This window comes from Salminus brasiliensis, chromosome 7 (genome assembly GCF_030463535.1).
Source record: "Salminus brasiliensis chromosome 7, fSalBra1.hap2, whole genome shotgun sequence".
Classification (NCBI taxonomy): domain Eukaryota; kingdom Metazoa; phylum Chordata; class Actinopteri; order Characiformes; family Bryconidae; genus Salminus; species Salminus brasiliensis.
In genome coordinates this window covers 11,965,478-11,981,694 of record NC_132884.1, presented here as the reverse complement: position 1 = coordinate 11,981,694, position 16,217 = coordinate 11,965,478, and the positions used below count along the sequence as shown (strand labels likewise).

Genomic DNA, 16,217 nt, shown 5'->3' with positions numbered 1-16,217 from the left:
GTTATATAGCAGGTATAGCCTATATAGCCTGCTATTTTATTTAGGAGCTCTTTTGAACGAACTGCTGTTTCCAAAACAAGGCTACCTTATAATTTTTTCCAATTGACTGTTTCTGAACACGTTTGGGGAGCGCGCCAGTATCATTTGTGGAACTCACCTTTAAATGGGCTGTCGTTGTTAGGGATTAGAGTTACGTTCTGTCCTCGCTATCCCTTTAAGATGCTTTCCCATCTAAGCGAGCGGAGACCAGAAAGCCCTCAGAGTTCCTCCTGTTGCGTTTCCTCTTTTTCTGCGTAACCCTCTTGCAGTTTCTCCTGCACCTTTTGTTGTATTGACTCGGGTTCTACAGATTTGGGGAGCCTAAAGTGCCTATCATGGCTGAGACAGGGAAAGGAGTGAACGCCGGGAAACTGGCTAGCAATGTGCAGAAGAGGATAACTCGAGCTCAAGAGAAGGTAGGGTACAGAAACAAAAACCTCCCAAATATTCCCAAAGTCTTAACGGTTTTCTATGTTTCTAAGCTACTCTCTGGAGTGTCACGTATAAAGAGCTTCGACATGTTCTACGAGTTTCTGTGTGCTGCTACAATCCTACATTCTTCTACTCATACACTTATACATACTTCTACATGCTTGTGCGGAGACCGTTTGTAAATTGTCTGTGTTTCTACTTTCTCTCTAAATGTCAAAGCGACAAGAACGAAGCTAGCTGATTGAGAAGTGAAACTCCCTCAACGGAATTTGCTATTGCATGGCGAGTTTAAGTTTCGCTCTCCTACAATAGATCCCATCTGTTCCATTAACATGTAACCTGGTTTGTATGAGCGAATTCGATTGTAATCTGGTTTACTCCCCTGGATTGAAGCTCGAGGCTAGCGGAAACGGTGACTAAAGCGGATAAAATAAGACCTGCGTCTTGAGTATCGCTCCCTGTCAGCTGCTCACAGCTGTTTGTTTCTGTTCGCTCACCGCGGACCCCGTGAGTGTTCTGTCTTTTGGAGTGAAATCATGATTGGTTTAAATCTCCCTTGGTGGACTGCTCTGATTTCGAATTATGGTCAACAAAATTGGCTTCAAGGAACAGTGAAAGTAACCCCGCTATGACCTCTTACTAGGTGTGGTTCTAGTTTTGCTCCTGTCAGGGTTCATGGTATAGGATTTAAGAGGTCTCCTCACTACCAATGTGTGTGCAATGTGGTAATGGGAAATAATGAGCTGAGAGGTCACAAACACTGGGTGTTCTACTGCTTAAAACCCACTGGTGTGACCAGGTCAGGTAGGCTGAGAGTGGAAAAACTTACCTGAAGATTCATATTATTAAAAATGTGCAAGTGGAAAAAGTTTATAACTCTGCTCTCTGGATTCTACACATGCATGCTTGCCTCAACCTCCATATGCTGGTAATTAATGTGATCGAGAATCCATGCGCTTTTTTTTTGTATGTACTCGTATGCCAGTACTTCAAGAATTGATCAGAGAGAGCACTGATCCTTGATAAGATTAATCAAGAAAGGATAAAAAATGTAAGGCTTGTAATTCTGACTGACAGTGAGAGTCAGCAGAGGTTGATATCTAGTTGACCATTTTTGTCCTCTGCTCATCATCTTGACAGGTCACCAAGTACTGTTTGCAATATTTAGAACAATAGTTAATTAGTTTTACTACCTATTAAAAGAAGTGCCTAAATCGTAGTAGAAGTAATGGGTAAATTCATAATTGTTTGCCATAAGCAATCTCTACCAGGACTTGTCTTTTAGCTTTAGTGTGATAGGACCCAGAATTGCATGAGATGTGAGTGTATTCTCCCTCTCTGTGATATATGACCCATCCATGATCTGAGGGGAGGTCATAGTCTCCTCTTCCATTTTGAAATTCAGCCAGCTAGTGGAGAACACTCTCTGCTCTCTACCTTTCCTTCTTTCACTCCCCCTTAGACACTCTGCTGTTCCCTTTGTCCCATTTGCGCCTTTGCCGCCACCCCATCCAATACTTGTTTTTGCTGTGAGCATCACTTGTCCCGAGTCATTTCTCTTCCTGGTCAGAGGCCTACTGTTAAATTAGGAACATTCTAAAACATTGGCATGTCCAGTTGCTATAGAGGCATATGTGGTCTTGGGTCTGAGAGGTGTGACATCAGATCAGGGAGTAATGGGAGTGGATAGCCACGAGGCATCACATTCACCCAGGCATCTGCTCCCGAATTAGACACTCATAAGTGCTATGATCCTTCCCCTCAGAGGAAACATTCATCTGCCCTTCTCGTACTGTTGGCCAATATCTTGTTTTTAGTGGTGTAGGTGTCACACAATGGTATTGATTTTTTTTTTTTTTAGTTTTTGAAGTATATATAGAAAATATTGATATAGCAATAGATACATTCTACAAAATAATTAATTTAATGTTACAATGCAAAATAAGCTATGTAATGTTTGTATGGTATTCTTTTAGCTCTGAGTTACCGGTACTTAGAAAACATAATCTGATACCGTGATACATTGGGAAAATATTGGATTTTATCAGTTTTGCCCTGCTCTTGTGTCCCTGCTCTAACTTCTGCCTGCCACTTCCAGTCGGCAAACCACATTTCAATCAGATCAGTCCAAACCACCCCCCTAGAGTACACTCCCATACACCTGTTCTAAACCAGAAGGCCTTTGGACATAGAGAGTCTATGAATAGCAGACAGGCTGTAGCCCACAAACTAATCCTTCACAATCCTCCGGGGGTTTTCTATCTGGGGAGGGTTAAATGAGGCTTAGTGTATTTTTGGCCCCGTCATTGAACACCAGTGCCTAGCAGTCAGAGGTCTGTGGGCACTGTAAAACTTTAATTTAAAATATATATTTAAAAATATACACACACTACAACATAGACACACATGGAAAACCTTTGTAACTCCTGATAAATCTCCCCCCGACCTAAGCCTTATTAGCCTGATTGGTCAAACTGTGTGACTGATCCTAGCCACTTGACGTAAATATAGCAAATGTGGGAGGTATCACTTGAGTTTGATGTTGATCAGCCTGAATCTCCAGTCACCGGTACCAAATATAACAAAACTCTTTCACACATTGTTACACACAAACATGCAGACAGCTCTCTCATTCAGCTTTTTCAGAATTGTTTGTTGATAGCAGTGTCAATAAAAAGATAGCTGACCCCAGGAGCTTAAAGTGGCCTCCATACTCTGCCCTGAATTAACAGCTGACTGCTTCTCTGTGCTTACTTCTACAGTACATCTGAACACTACAGCATTATGCAAGCCCAAAGCTATGTAAAATGTTTATTAGGAGCATTAGGTCCTAGCATGGATGTTTTGGTAGCACATTTTACGAAATGTTTGTCTTATACATATCTTTGGTATATGAATTGTAATATATATATTTGATCAGTCACTCCTAAATATCTTGTAGATTTAGGGTGTATACAGACAACTAGCAAAACGTCAGAACAACTACATTTATATAATCATTGAGCTATCTACAAAAAAAAAATAGTTATTAGTTACATTTTTGAGATGTGAGGTGGTCAGTCACTAATAAAGAGAATATGTCTAAATTAATGAAAAAAATAAAAATGCTTGTGTCCCCTATGGCCTACTATGCATCAGGCATGGAGAAGGAATATTAGAAATTGAGGTACATCACAAAGGTACAAAACAAAAACATATTGAGTTTACAATAACAATAAACAAGTTAATTACATTCAGGACAGCAATACGGATGTTTACCTCTGTCAAGCTTGTTATTTAAAGCTTTGATAAACAGGAGAACAAAGAAATTCTTAAGTTGTTGAGCCTGCACTGGGGGACTCTGAATCTTATTGTTTGGTTAGGCCCATGTCTGTTGTTTAGCCATAAAATTCTAATTATTATAATCATCACAATCAATCAATCAATCAATCAATCACATAATCACAATTCCTTACTAGTATTATCAGTAGAAACAGCATTTGTAACATTTGTGTTTGTTTTTGTGTGGCATGCTTGGTCTTGGTTTTAGATGATGCAGAAATTGGGGAAGGCTGATGAGACCAAAGACACAGCTTTTGAAGAAGAAGTAGCTAACTTCAACAAACAAATGGTGAGATTCCTTTACATAGCCACTAACCTCTCACTCCTGAGCCAAATGCTACTGTTAAGCTTTGAAGCATTTTTTGTGTCTTATGTCCTATCAGCCAGTCATAGTAGTGATCATTGTAGTAGTACTGTCATTGTAGTGGTCTTTTTCTCCCCATTTGTGCACAGGCTGAAGGCACTAAACTGCAGAGGGACTTGAAGGCATATCTGGCAGCAATAAAAAGTAAGGAGTAAGGTGTGTGTGTTTTTGTGTGTGTGTGTGTGTGTGTGTGTGTGTGTGTGTGTGTGTGTTTGAAGTAGACTATATGTTGTGTTTTCCTGTCCTGTGTTTTTAGTTGTCCTGGCAGCTGTCTGTCTGTTTCTCCTCAGCAATGCACGAATGCTCCAAGCATCTGCAGGACTGTCTAGCAGACATGTATGAGCCAGACTGGTTTGGGAAGGAGGAGATGGATGCTCTTGCAGAGGTGTGTAAAAGGCCCGCTTCCTGTGCAAGGTGTACATGTTTTCACTCTGTACAGCAAAATATGAGGTCAAATGGTTAAATGCTATGTAAGGTTAGCGAATCAGACATGGTGTCATCAGATTGATTATACCAGCCCCCAGTAGTCTTTCATTAAATTTGTAGCTTTTGTCAAAGAATAGTTGACATCACTGTTGCATTATAAATACGCTAAATAAATAAATAAATAAAGCTTAAAAAACTGTACCTTACCAAAATGGTACAATTGTACATTTAAGAATTTTCCACTTGTCAACTCTGTTGCACTGCCATGCTGCCATTCATTCTGTGCACACGCTTTGTCTTTGTCTGTGTGAAGGAGTTGATAGAGAAGGAGATGGATAATAATCTGGAGGTAAAGTAGTTAATGTCTCTGCTTTAGAATTTAGAATTTAGTCTAGTGCAGTTGCTAGCAGTGTTAATCGTAGAGATACATGTGAAGGCAACGTGGAGTGTTTAGTCTTTTGTATGCTTTTAGTCATTTGTATGCATTTTAGAGTGTGTGTGTGTGTGTGTGTGTGTGTGTGTGTGTGTGTGTGTGTGTGTGTGTGTTGGAATGGTTTGCCTTTTGCTTTGCAGGACACAGATCACCTATGGACTGATTTTTATCAAAAACTTGTGGACAGTGCACTCATCTCCATGGATACCTACATGGCTCAGTTTCCGGATATAAAGGTTAGTTTTAGTTGTCATTAAACTAAACATTAAAGTATTCTTGCTGTGGAGGGAGAATACATGTCCTGTAGAAGACATCTGTTTACACCCCTCCAACCCCCTTACCACCCCCTTTAGACTCGCATTGCAAAGCGCGAGAGGAAGTTGGTGGACTTTGACAGTGCCAGACATCATTTTGCCTCCATACAGAAAAGCAAAAAGAAGGATGAGGCCAAAATTGCCAAGGTGCCAAGATGCTTTTATGTTTGAATATTACTCTGTGTGTGTGTGTGTGTGTGTGTGTGTGTGTGTGTGTGTGTGTGTATATAAAGTCTGCATAACATTTTGGATTGTCTGTCTCAATGTAACTTGTGTACTAACGAAACCTACTGGTCTTGCATCTTTCTGTCTCTCTTTCTCTCTACCTCTCTTTCTTATACCTCACTCTCTGCATGATTAGCCCTTGGCTCTAATGGAGAAAGCTGCACCAGGCTGGGCTCAGGGAATAATCACAGCACATCAGATTGCTCAAACTAACCTCAGCAGAAACCAGGTGACGCACCTGTCCCTCAGCCTTAATTGCCTTAATTCTCTAACACCTGCCTTTTAACTTTTGGTCATGGCATAGACTAAACTGCCTCTTAAAGCCATGTCATTTAACAACTCTCAGAGTGCAAAGCTATCTAAGTGCATGTAAGTGTGATTTTTCAGGGTGATGCATATGTTTTGACCAAACTATAATTAGGTGAATGATTTGTGTATTATGTATTGTTAGGCAGAGGAAGAATTAGGAAGAGCACAAAAGGTATTTGAAGAGATCAATTATGATCTCCAGGAAGAACTTCCAACTCTGTGGAACAGGTACCGACCATTTCATTTCTGTCAATTCATACTACATTCAATCTCTGTGTACTCCTCCTTCATCTTTGACATAGCTCAAGAATTTTTCTCAAGTTGGTTTTCATGTGATCTCTTTGTACCTTAGTCGTGTTGGATTCTATGTGACCACCTTTCAAAGTGTAGCAGGGCTGGAAGAGAAGTTCCACAGAGAGATTGGCAAAGTGAGATTTTTTTTAAACAAAACAAAAACATTCATTACAACAGTTCCATGTTTTTCCCTTGAATAAAGCTCTGCATTATTTACAGATGAACCAAAATCTTTTCAATATTATGACCAAACTAGAGGAACAACGACAAGCCAAGTGAGTGTTATTTGAATTTTGTTAGTTCAGTTCTGTTGCATTTGGTACAGATAACATTATTTAGAACTGTGCATTGGGAGCGTCTATATTCCCCATAGACTAAATTAATCCTCCCCCAAATCCCCCCAGAAAACCTGTCAAGACTACTGGGAAGAGGTAATTATACCAGGACTGCAAGTCTTTGTGTGTAAATCAGGGGCATATGGTTCAGCCTTATAATGTATGGTTAAAGTGACACTAATGATAACCCTTGCAAAATGCTACTGCTTCTCTTGTGTGTCTGTACCGCATGCCGATATTAATGAAACTTATGTCAGTGATGTAGCCTAACCATTTGATAAAATCATCCATCTCCATACAGTTCTCTGCTGCCACCCAGTGGTGATATTTAAATATATAGATCCATGCCTTGGCAGAAATTCTGAATGTTATGTATGGGATTTTTTTCTTTCTTGTAGTGAAGCAGCAGCTAACCACAATGCCACAGCAGAGTCTGAAGCAGACATGACTACACAACCTAAGGTACTGTTGTCTAAATGAGAGAGCGAGAGACACTGATCAGTCATAACATTAGCTACTTTGAGCTACTTGGTCAAGACTCAATTTGTGATGGATAGATGACTGGGTCAGAGCATCTCAAAAACATCAGGCAGATCTTGTAATCTTAAGTTTTTCTGGTATGCTGTGGTCAGTACCCATGAAAGTGGTCCAAGAAAGGACAATTGGTGAACACTGAATCTGTTGTCTTAGTGGCAGATACCACAGCATGCCCTCATAGGTCTTGTGGAGTTGATTCCTTCTGGTGTTGCGGCATAAGTGGGACCTACTCAGTATTAGGCAGGTGGTATTAATGCTATGGCTCATCTGTGTATATGTGATGTAATTCAATAGTATTTTAATGAAAAATACACAATCACATCCACGAAGTGCAAACTACACAAAGACATAGAGTTCGTTTTTACTCTCAGTTCAATTATTTAGCCAAAAAATATATTTGTGCCAATAGTAAATATTTTTATTATTATTACTATTTACAAAAAGAATTGTCTCTTTTGTTTTGTTGTATTTAACTAACCATGTGATGTGCATTTGTCTGTTTCCCTTACTATGTGCATGCATATGTCATGTGTGGCATGAATTTGTGTGTGCATGTGTCTGTGACAGCTGAGACCGGGTCCACCGGTCCCACGGCCCCCAAGGCCTTCTCCAGCTAAAGAGGCAAAACTGGACATCATTGACCTTTTTGAGGATGCATTGGTGCCTGACATTAACGTTACCAAACCCTCACAGGTCAGAGGCCCTTACCCCCTCAGTCTGTGAGCACCATCTGTACACAAACATTTCAGTTCACAAACATTTCGCTCCCTTCATTCGTTCTTGGAGCCATTATTGAGCATACATCAATTAGTCTTAGTCTTTTCATAATCTTGCATCTTGACATCATCTGATGGTCAGTACACTCATTCAGCACTTGTAAATGCATACCTATGCATTTTCTTGTGTAATATATATTACTATATATATATAAAAATTGTGTGTGTGTGTGTGTGTGTGTGTGTGTGTGTGTGCATGTATGTGTGTGTATGTGTGCATGTATGTATGTATGTGTGTGTGTATGTGTATGTGTATATGTATGTGTATATATATATATATATATATATATATATATATATATATATATATATATATATATATATATATATATATAATCAGATTGATGGCCCCAGTCTGCTGGATATGGACCTGGCTGCTATGCAGGCGATCAACACCTCTCCAGACCCCGAGGTGGGTGTAACAGGTCAAGATGGACAAAAGTCAGTGTTCAGAAACCAGAAGGCCAAGATACCTACTTTGTTGTAGAGCGACAGGAAAACGAGGGACAAATGTGAGATCCACTTATTTACTTGAAAAGTGCAAGCCCAGTTATCATGAACTCTGGGGATGATGTCCCACAATTTCCTGTGGAAAATATTTAGTTCTTTGCTCAGTATGACCAGAGAAAGAGAACACACAAAGATAAGAACCTGCAGGTACCTTCTACTTTTTTTAAAAAGAAAGTTTCTTTAGTAGAAATGTTCCCCCTGATTAATCTCCACATTTTCTGCATGCATGTAGCCCCACTAATCTTTAGCTTAGACAGGCTGGTTAGGTCACATTATACTGGAGCAGCTTATGCAAAAGAAAAAAGAGATCCAAGAGTCAAACACATTGTCCAATGGTGTGCAGATCAGCCCAATATGCTGGCATAACAATGATTACCTTTATGTAATACAGGGGCATGCAAATGGTCAAAATTTCTGTTACTGTGAATAGCTAAACGAATTAAAGATGACCTGACCTCTAAAAGGCATAAAGTATTTTTCATGCACATTTTTCTTGCATAGGATGATTCTAATTCTGTGAGTTTCTTGGACCATCCTGCATGTACTTCTCCTTTGAGGTCTGCAGATTGGGAGGGTCTGCATTTGTGAGACCCATGGCAAAACTCAGCTTGTGCATCTTAAGGTGGTGCATTGTGTATATTGAGGTGTGATTAGGGTCATTATCCTGCTGTTGAAGTCATCCTTATGTGTGATGTTCTAGAATTTGCTGGTATTTAATTGAATCCATGTTAGCTTTCAGTTGAAAGTCATTTGTTGTTGCTGTTATGTTTGTATTTGTGACTTTTATTTTGACATAGTCTGGCAAGAATGATTCTTTGATTAGTTGACAAATAATTTGGTAGTCGCTTAAATCAAAAAGTTGTTGCACCCCTGCTAGTCTTACATACGTCCTGAGCGACGAGGAGTCAGGCCAATCTATACTTTAAGTACAAAGGGTTGAGTTGTGACCTTTGCCATTGGATAGGGAGGAGCTGGACCATTGTAGGCTAGCATCAAGGTTTTATATCTAATGTGGGCTGCTACAGGAAGCAAGTGAAGAGAGTGACATGAGAGTGCAAGAAACAGCAAGAGAGTGACATGTAATAACAGACAAGCCAGAAAGACAGGCCAAGTGTGAGTTGCAGTAGTCAAGTAAATAGTCAAATTCTCTGAATGCTGTAAAGAGAAATCAGCATGAATCAGGTTAGCAACATGAGCTGTGAAGATAATTGGTCAACCACAACTACACCAAGGCTTTGTGTATTTGTAGATGAAATGATCAAGGAGGAAAGTGCCTAGTCTTTTGCATTCTACTGTGACCACCGTAATATATGCCCTGTGCTAGTGCATCTAAAAAAAATTGTCATATACTGTCATATATTTTATGTTCATTACAAGTGACATTTTAAGTCTTTCTATCTTTTTCTTTTAAACAATATGACTTTCAGCTTGTGAAAATCAGGAATCCAGTATCATAATATTTCTTAAGATCAAACAGTAAATGATGTACAATGCAGACATGTCCGAATTCTGCCAAGTATGTTCAGATATAGGCTCAAAGCAGTAAGCTTGTAGCGCTGCTGAGATGTTATGAGGCCAGTGAAGCCCAGGTTACTTTGATAGTGGCCTGTTTGCTGGGTTGGGTGTTTCTCATATTTCTTTTGACACTACCCCTGTAGATTCTTTATGGGGTTTAGGTCCAGAGAGTTGGCTGGCCAATCAAGCACAGTAATATCATGCCAGCAACTTGTTTGGTAGTAGTTTTGGCTTTGTGAGCAGGTGATGCATCCTGATCCTTGATAAAATACAGTTGATCAACACCAGCAGATGACATGATACCCCAAACCATCACAGACTTCAAAAACCTCAAACTGGACTCCACACACCTTGGATTCTGTGCCTCTTCATTTTTTCTCCAGACTATATACAGTGAGTCCAAGAAGTATTTGATCCCTTGCTGATTTTCTTCGTTGGCCCACTAATAAAGACATGATCATTCTATACTTTTAATGGTAGATGTATTCTTACATGGAGAGACAGAATATTAAAAAGAAAATCCAGAAAATAAATCTAAGGAATATATATTAATTGATTTGTATTTCATGGAGTGAAATAAGTATTTGATCCCTTAGTATTCATTAGCAGTTCTGGCTTTTACAGACCAGTTAGACACTCCCAATCAACTTGTTACCTGACCTGAAGCCACCTGTTCTCACTAATCACTTGTGTGAAAAACACCTGTCCACAGAATCAGACAGATCACACAGATTTCAAGTCTCCAACATGGGTAAAACCAAAGAGCTGTCACAGGACCTCAGAGTCAGAATTGTTGACCTTCACAAAGCTGGAATGGGCTACAAAAAGATTAGTAAGGTGTTGGATGTGAAAGTAACAACTATTGGTGCAATTATCAGAAAGTTTAAAGAGTATAACATGACAATCAACAGACCTCGGCCCGGTGCTCCAAAGAAGATTTCGCCTCGTGGGGTGGCAATGATGCTGAGAACAGTCAGAAATCGTCCTGCAACCACTCGGCAGGAGTTAGCAAATGACCTGAAGGCAGCTGGGACCACAGTTTGCAAGGAAACAATTGGCAACACTTTGCGCAACAATGGATTCACATCCTGCAGTGCCCGAAAGGTACCCCTGCTGAAGAGAGGAGTGTGGAGGCGCGCCTCAAGTATGCCAATGATCATTTGAAAGATGAACCAAGTTATTGGGAGAAGGTTTTGTGGTCAGACGAGACCAAAATTGAACTTTTTGGCCTCAACTCCACCCGCCATGTGTGGAGGAAGAAAAATGCTGCCTATGACCCCAAGAACACTGTGCCCACCGTCAAGCATGGAGGTGGAAGCATAATGTTTTGGGGGTGTTTCTCTGCCAAGGGTACAGGGCTACTTCACCGCATCACTGGGAAGATGGATGGAGCCATGTACCGCACAATCCTGAGGGACAACCTCCTCCCCTCTGCCAGGGATCTGAAAATGGGCCGTGGTTGGGTCTTCCAACATGATAACGACCCTAAACATACAGCAAAGGCAACAAAGGATTGGCTCAAGAAAAATCACATTAAGGTCATGGAGTGGCCCAGCCAGTCGCCAGACCTCAATCCGATCGAAAATCTATGGAGGGAGCTGAAGGTCAGAGTTGCCAAGCGACAGCCCACCAACCTTCATGATTTAGAGAGGATCTGCAAAGAAGAGTGGGCCAAAATTCCCCCTGGTGTGTGTGCTAAACTTGTGGTTAACTACAACAAACGTCTCACCGCTGTGCTTGCAAACAAAGGCTTTGCCACTAAGTATTGAGTGTGTTTGGCAAGAGGGATCAAATACTTATTTTCCTCATTGAAATACAAATTAATTAAAATATATTCTTTAAAATTATATTCTGGATTTTTGTCTTGATATTCTGTCTCTCCATGTTAGAATATATCTACCATTAAAAGTGCAGAAGGATAGTGTCTTTATTAGTGGGCAAACAAAGAAAATCAGCAAGGGATCAAATACTTCTTGGACTCACTGTATCTGTAATCTGGATTTACTGATTAAATGCAAAATATACTTTAATCTAAAAAGAGTACTTTGAGGCACTGAGGAACAGTCCAGTTCTTTTTCTCCATAACCCAGATTAGATGCTTCTGACATTCTCTGGTTTGAAGTGGCATCATATTTGGAAATTGTGATATCATTATTCCTGATAACTATGGCTTTTGATGAGTTAACTCCAGCCTCAGTCCTAGTTTTCAAATTGGCTTTTCTTCCTCTCAAGGTTGCAGTCACCCCTGTTGCTACCTTTTCCTACCACATTTTCACCAAGTCAACTTCCCATTACTATGATTTGATGCAGCATTCTGCAAAAAGCCAGCCTTTTCAACTATAACCTTTTGTGACCTAAATTGTGGAGGCCTGTCAATGATCATCTTCTGGACAAGTCTCAGCAGTCTTATCCCTGATTGTGGTTGCATGTGTTGAACTAGACAGAGTTATACTGTTTAATTAGTAATTTACCCAAACCCGAAAATGAAGTGGTATAATAATTTAAAAAAATGGATTTTTAAATTTGAGCTATAAGCCATACTAATCAATAAAAAAAAAAAAAAAAGTGTAACTCAAATTAAATTATGAAAAAGAAATGAACATTTCTATGGCATTCTAATTTTTAAGGGTGCACTAGTATATATTCATCTTTTTTGCTATGGTGGCACACCTATCCTTGTTACTTTTATTTTTAATTTCTTAATGTCTCTTACCTTACTGCCTCACAGAAGGTGGCCTCAGGGGACTCTTGGGAGGTAAGAATATTCTTGACACACAATGAAAATCTACATTTAGTCTGTGACCATGTTCCAGCCTGGCTATGTGCATGAACAAATGTCTGACAAATTTAACAGCATGCCAGATTACAGTTTGTAATAGTAAGGAAATCTCGGGATATCAGGAATCACAGATATATGAAAGTTTATTTATTTATTAGCAGTATCTAGACCTTTCTCAGAACTCTCAAGATTGCAAAGGTTGTTAAACCTTGTGTCAAAAATTACATAAATACAAGATTGTAATACATAAACAAGATAAAACAAATGGAATATGGATCAGTAGTTATACCACTCATAATTCCATAAACACCATTGTTCATTGTACAAACCCTTGTCTTGACCTCTTTCCCATCCTCCTTATTGCCATCTTGCCTCTATTCCTTATGATGACCACTATAAAACGGCCCAACTACCATAAAACCCACAACACATTCTTACTCTTCTTTTAACCCACCACCTGCCCCAGCCTGAGCAGATCCTAGCTGCAAACAAGCAGTGGAATTCAGATGAAGAAGCAGCTGCACACATTACTGAGCAGTCTTGCTGCTCTTTGTGTGAGAAGCCATACAAAACCCTAAGGCGGGATGATGATGGCACTCCAGGTGTGCAACCTTATGAAGGACCCAGCTGGGATGACCATAAACTTGCAGCACAGGCTGAGGTCAGCCAGACAGACTGGAAAGATGGAGACGAGACATGCTGGTGCAAGGAAAGGGCTCAGGTAGGACAGGAGCAGTTGAGACTGGACAGGCTCCTGTCGAACCGCATTGTTTGGACAGAGCTAAAGCCACTTTAGTAGAAAAAAGTGAAGGGCATTTGTCTGAGATGATCATTAACTACATTAGATTGTGGAAGTGATGTTTTGCTTCAGATGCAAATTCTGAGGTTTTGGATATATGTAAGATATCAGCGAATGTTTGTCGGTCTTGCTTAATGTGTAAGTTTATTTGTACTGGACTAGCACCATCTATATGATTTCTTTGCATTTCAGACAGAAACAACTGCTACTACCCATTCGGTACGTACACCTAAATCTTTTAAAATACACACATAAAATCATGCCATAGCAGGATTATGGATGATCAGTATTTCCTGATTCTGAGCAGCACAAATTTAATTTTGTTAAATATTTTACCTTTATTCTATTATCACAAACATTTATTTAAACAATTATTGAAATTACAGATGGAAGAATACACTTGTATTAGTATTTTTAAGGACTAGTTCTAAAAAAAATATCAGGATTGGAATTATTAGCACTTCAGTTTTACTTTTTCCACCTGTGCCAATAGTGGTGCATTTGTATAGATTTTGTCCAAAAAGGTGTAGTCTTCGGGAGCTTGATGTTCACTTGTGTTTTCCTTTTTTAGAAGGCAGCTACAATGGTCACCAATGGTTCATCAGATGCTGAGGTTCCAGCAGGAGTTCTCTATAAGGTCAGACTGAACACTCCCAAATGGATGTAGAGTACTGCAGTGTTGTGGTAAAAGAGTAGTTCTTGTTCATGTGTGTGTGTGTGTGTGTGTGTGTGTGATGGCAGGTGAAGGCAATGCATGACTATGCCGCCACAGACAATGATGAGTTAGACCTCAAAGCAGGAGACATTGTCCTTGTGATGCCATTCGACAATCCTGATGAACAGGTCAGTAACTGTCCCTTTAGGCATTACCAAGATATTAAAGGATAGTATTAAACAAGCACAAACACAAACAACTGTTCTCTTTTATGTGGGGCTTTCAAACGTGTGTGTGTGTGTGTGTGTGTGTGTGTGTGTGTGTGTGTGTGTGTGCGCGCAGGATGAAGGCTGGTTGCTTGGTGTGAAGGAGTCAAACTGGCTGCAGAATAAGGACCTTACTGCTAAAGGAGTATTTCCTGAAAACTTTACCCAGAGGTTGTGAGCAGGACGTCCATAATAATTCTCGACTTGATTTCTTTTAACCAGTTATTTCTGACGCCTTTTCTCTCCCCCTTATCCAACTCTTATAAATGCTTGAACAAAAGTGGCTTTACAAAAAAGCAAAAAAAAGTTTAGATACAGAATTACACACTGTGATGTGCTATTAAATGTTTTTCAGGTATTTTTGAATATGACAAGAGGACAGAACAGTACACCATGATCATTGCTGGAACAATAAAAAATGTGTGCAATGGGTACTTTCAAACATTTTTATATATCAATATTAAAAAACCTGTGTACTTGGTTTTACAGTTGATTTTGATAGAGATATATAAATACACACAGTGCCAGTAATATTCTTATTACTGATGATTTTGTTGTGAATTAATGTACAAGTAGTTTGGAAATCTAGAAAACTTGAACCTGCAGAGGTGGAACTAGAGTATTCCAGCATGTGAGGGGAACAAACCTCAGCGATTTAGACATACAGCTACATATTATCTTTTAGGTTTTTATATGTTTGTGTCTAGTTATTTTATTGTGGCCCGAGTTATGAAAATTATTTAAGATGTATATCCTATTTGGGATGAAACCCATTTTGGTTATATTGTACAAACAGCATATTGATTGAAACAAATACTGCAATGTAATTATATGAAATGTTTTGTCATGGTGATTATTTTATAGTTCTTTGTTAAATTGTGCATATTATGACCCTTTGAAAATCTGGGATAGACTGGACAGATATGCCATGTAATCAGTTTAATCTAAACCCTGTAATCTGCTAATGTTTCATTTGTAAATCTTCATTATTCATTCTGATTTCATTCTTGTCAAGCACAAAAAAAAACATCATTTTTTCCCCATCTTCTGGTCTGTACCTGATAAGTCTCAAAGCTTTAGATTGTTATTTGTTTTGATACTGGTTTTTTTTCCTACCCAATTTGGAAGGCCGATAATCCAGTCCCTGTTCATAGCAATGCCCCCAACACCAGCATGTCTGCGCCGACATGTAATGCTGCCATTTTTAAAACTGCGCTGATGCAGCACTGCTAGGTGGCCAGCACGCTCTAAGCATAGTACAGCTCCCCAGCTTCGATACAACAGCTAACAGTTCTGACCAATATCAGACCACTAGAAATGATGTGGGGAGGACGTGCCATCAGCCCAACCTGAGTGTGCTGCATGACTGACATTTGAACTAGTGGTCCTCGGATCATAGTGGCAGCATATTAGTCCACTGGACCACTTGTAGCTCACTCACATGTTACATTATATTCAAATTACAATTCATTGTTTTCTTGTTTACATTGTTTCCTATGTTTATTCCAGTGTTTCCTTTACAAGCTAAAGTCTACTGACAGATAAACAGCTTTAAATCTAATTCTAAACATTTGCACAGCACTGTATGCTACTGTATGTATTTGAGTACAATATGTCAATAATGCTTAAGTTGTATGTGGACTTTGACTCTAAATGTCAAGAAGACAACGTTTGTGCAATTTTGAACTGGATGTAAAAAAAACAAAAAAAAAACAATGTATGCTCCATTTTTCACAATGAAACGCATTGCACAATATATAAAATGCGAAGCCAAAAGTCTAAAAGTCTAAACAAAAGATCTACATAGGAGTAATGGTGTGTTTCTAAATGGCAGGATTGTTTGCAGGCTCTTATAATGCTCCTATAATGATAGATCCCATTGTCTTTT

The 16,217-nt window shown here is 39.4% G+C and overlaps 1 protein-coding gene across 10 annotated transcripts; it reads left to right on the top strand.

The window, feature by feature from the left end:
• Positions 1-218: 218 nt before the first annotated feature.
• Positions 219-15,962, top strand: bin1b (bridging integrator 1b). Of its 10 annotated transcripts, XM_072683904.1 has the most exons (21): positions 219-455; positions 4,001-4,081; positions 4,246-4,300; positions 4,447-4,541; positions 4,896-4,931; positions 5,156-5,251; positions 5,369-5,476; positions 5,691-5,783; positions 6,006-6,091; positions 6,216-6,291; positions 6,377-6,432; positions 6,562-6,588; positions 6,891-6,954; positions 7,597-7,722; positions 8,146-8,217; positions 12,559-12,585; positions 13,076-13,330; positions 13,601-13,627; positions 13,980-14,045; positions 14,150-14,251; positions 14,406-15,962. In XM_072683904.1, exons 1-21 carry the CDS (start codon positions 375-377, stop codon positions 14,505-14,507), a joined length of 1,731 nt encoding a protein of 576 aa, XP_072540005.1. In that variant the 5' UTR covers positions 219-374; the 3' UTR covers positions 14,508-15,962. The 10 variants fall into 10 exon arrangements, with proteins under 10 accessions (XP_072540005.1, XP_072540010.1, XP_072540006.1 ...); XM_072683909.1 differs by lacking the exon at positions 5,691-5,783; XM_072683905.1 differs by lacking the exon at positions 6,562-6,588.
• The last annotated feature ends 255 nt before the right edge of the window (positions 15,963-16,217 follow it).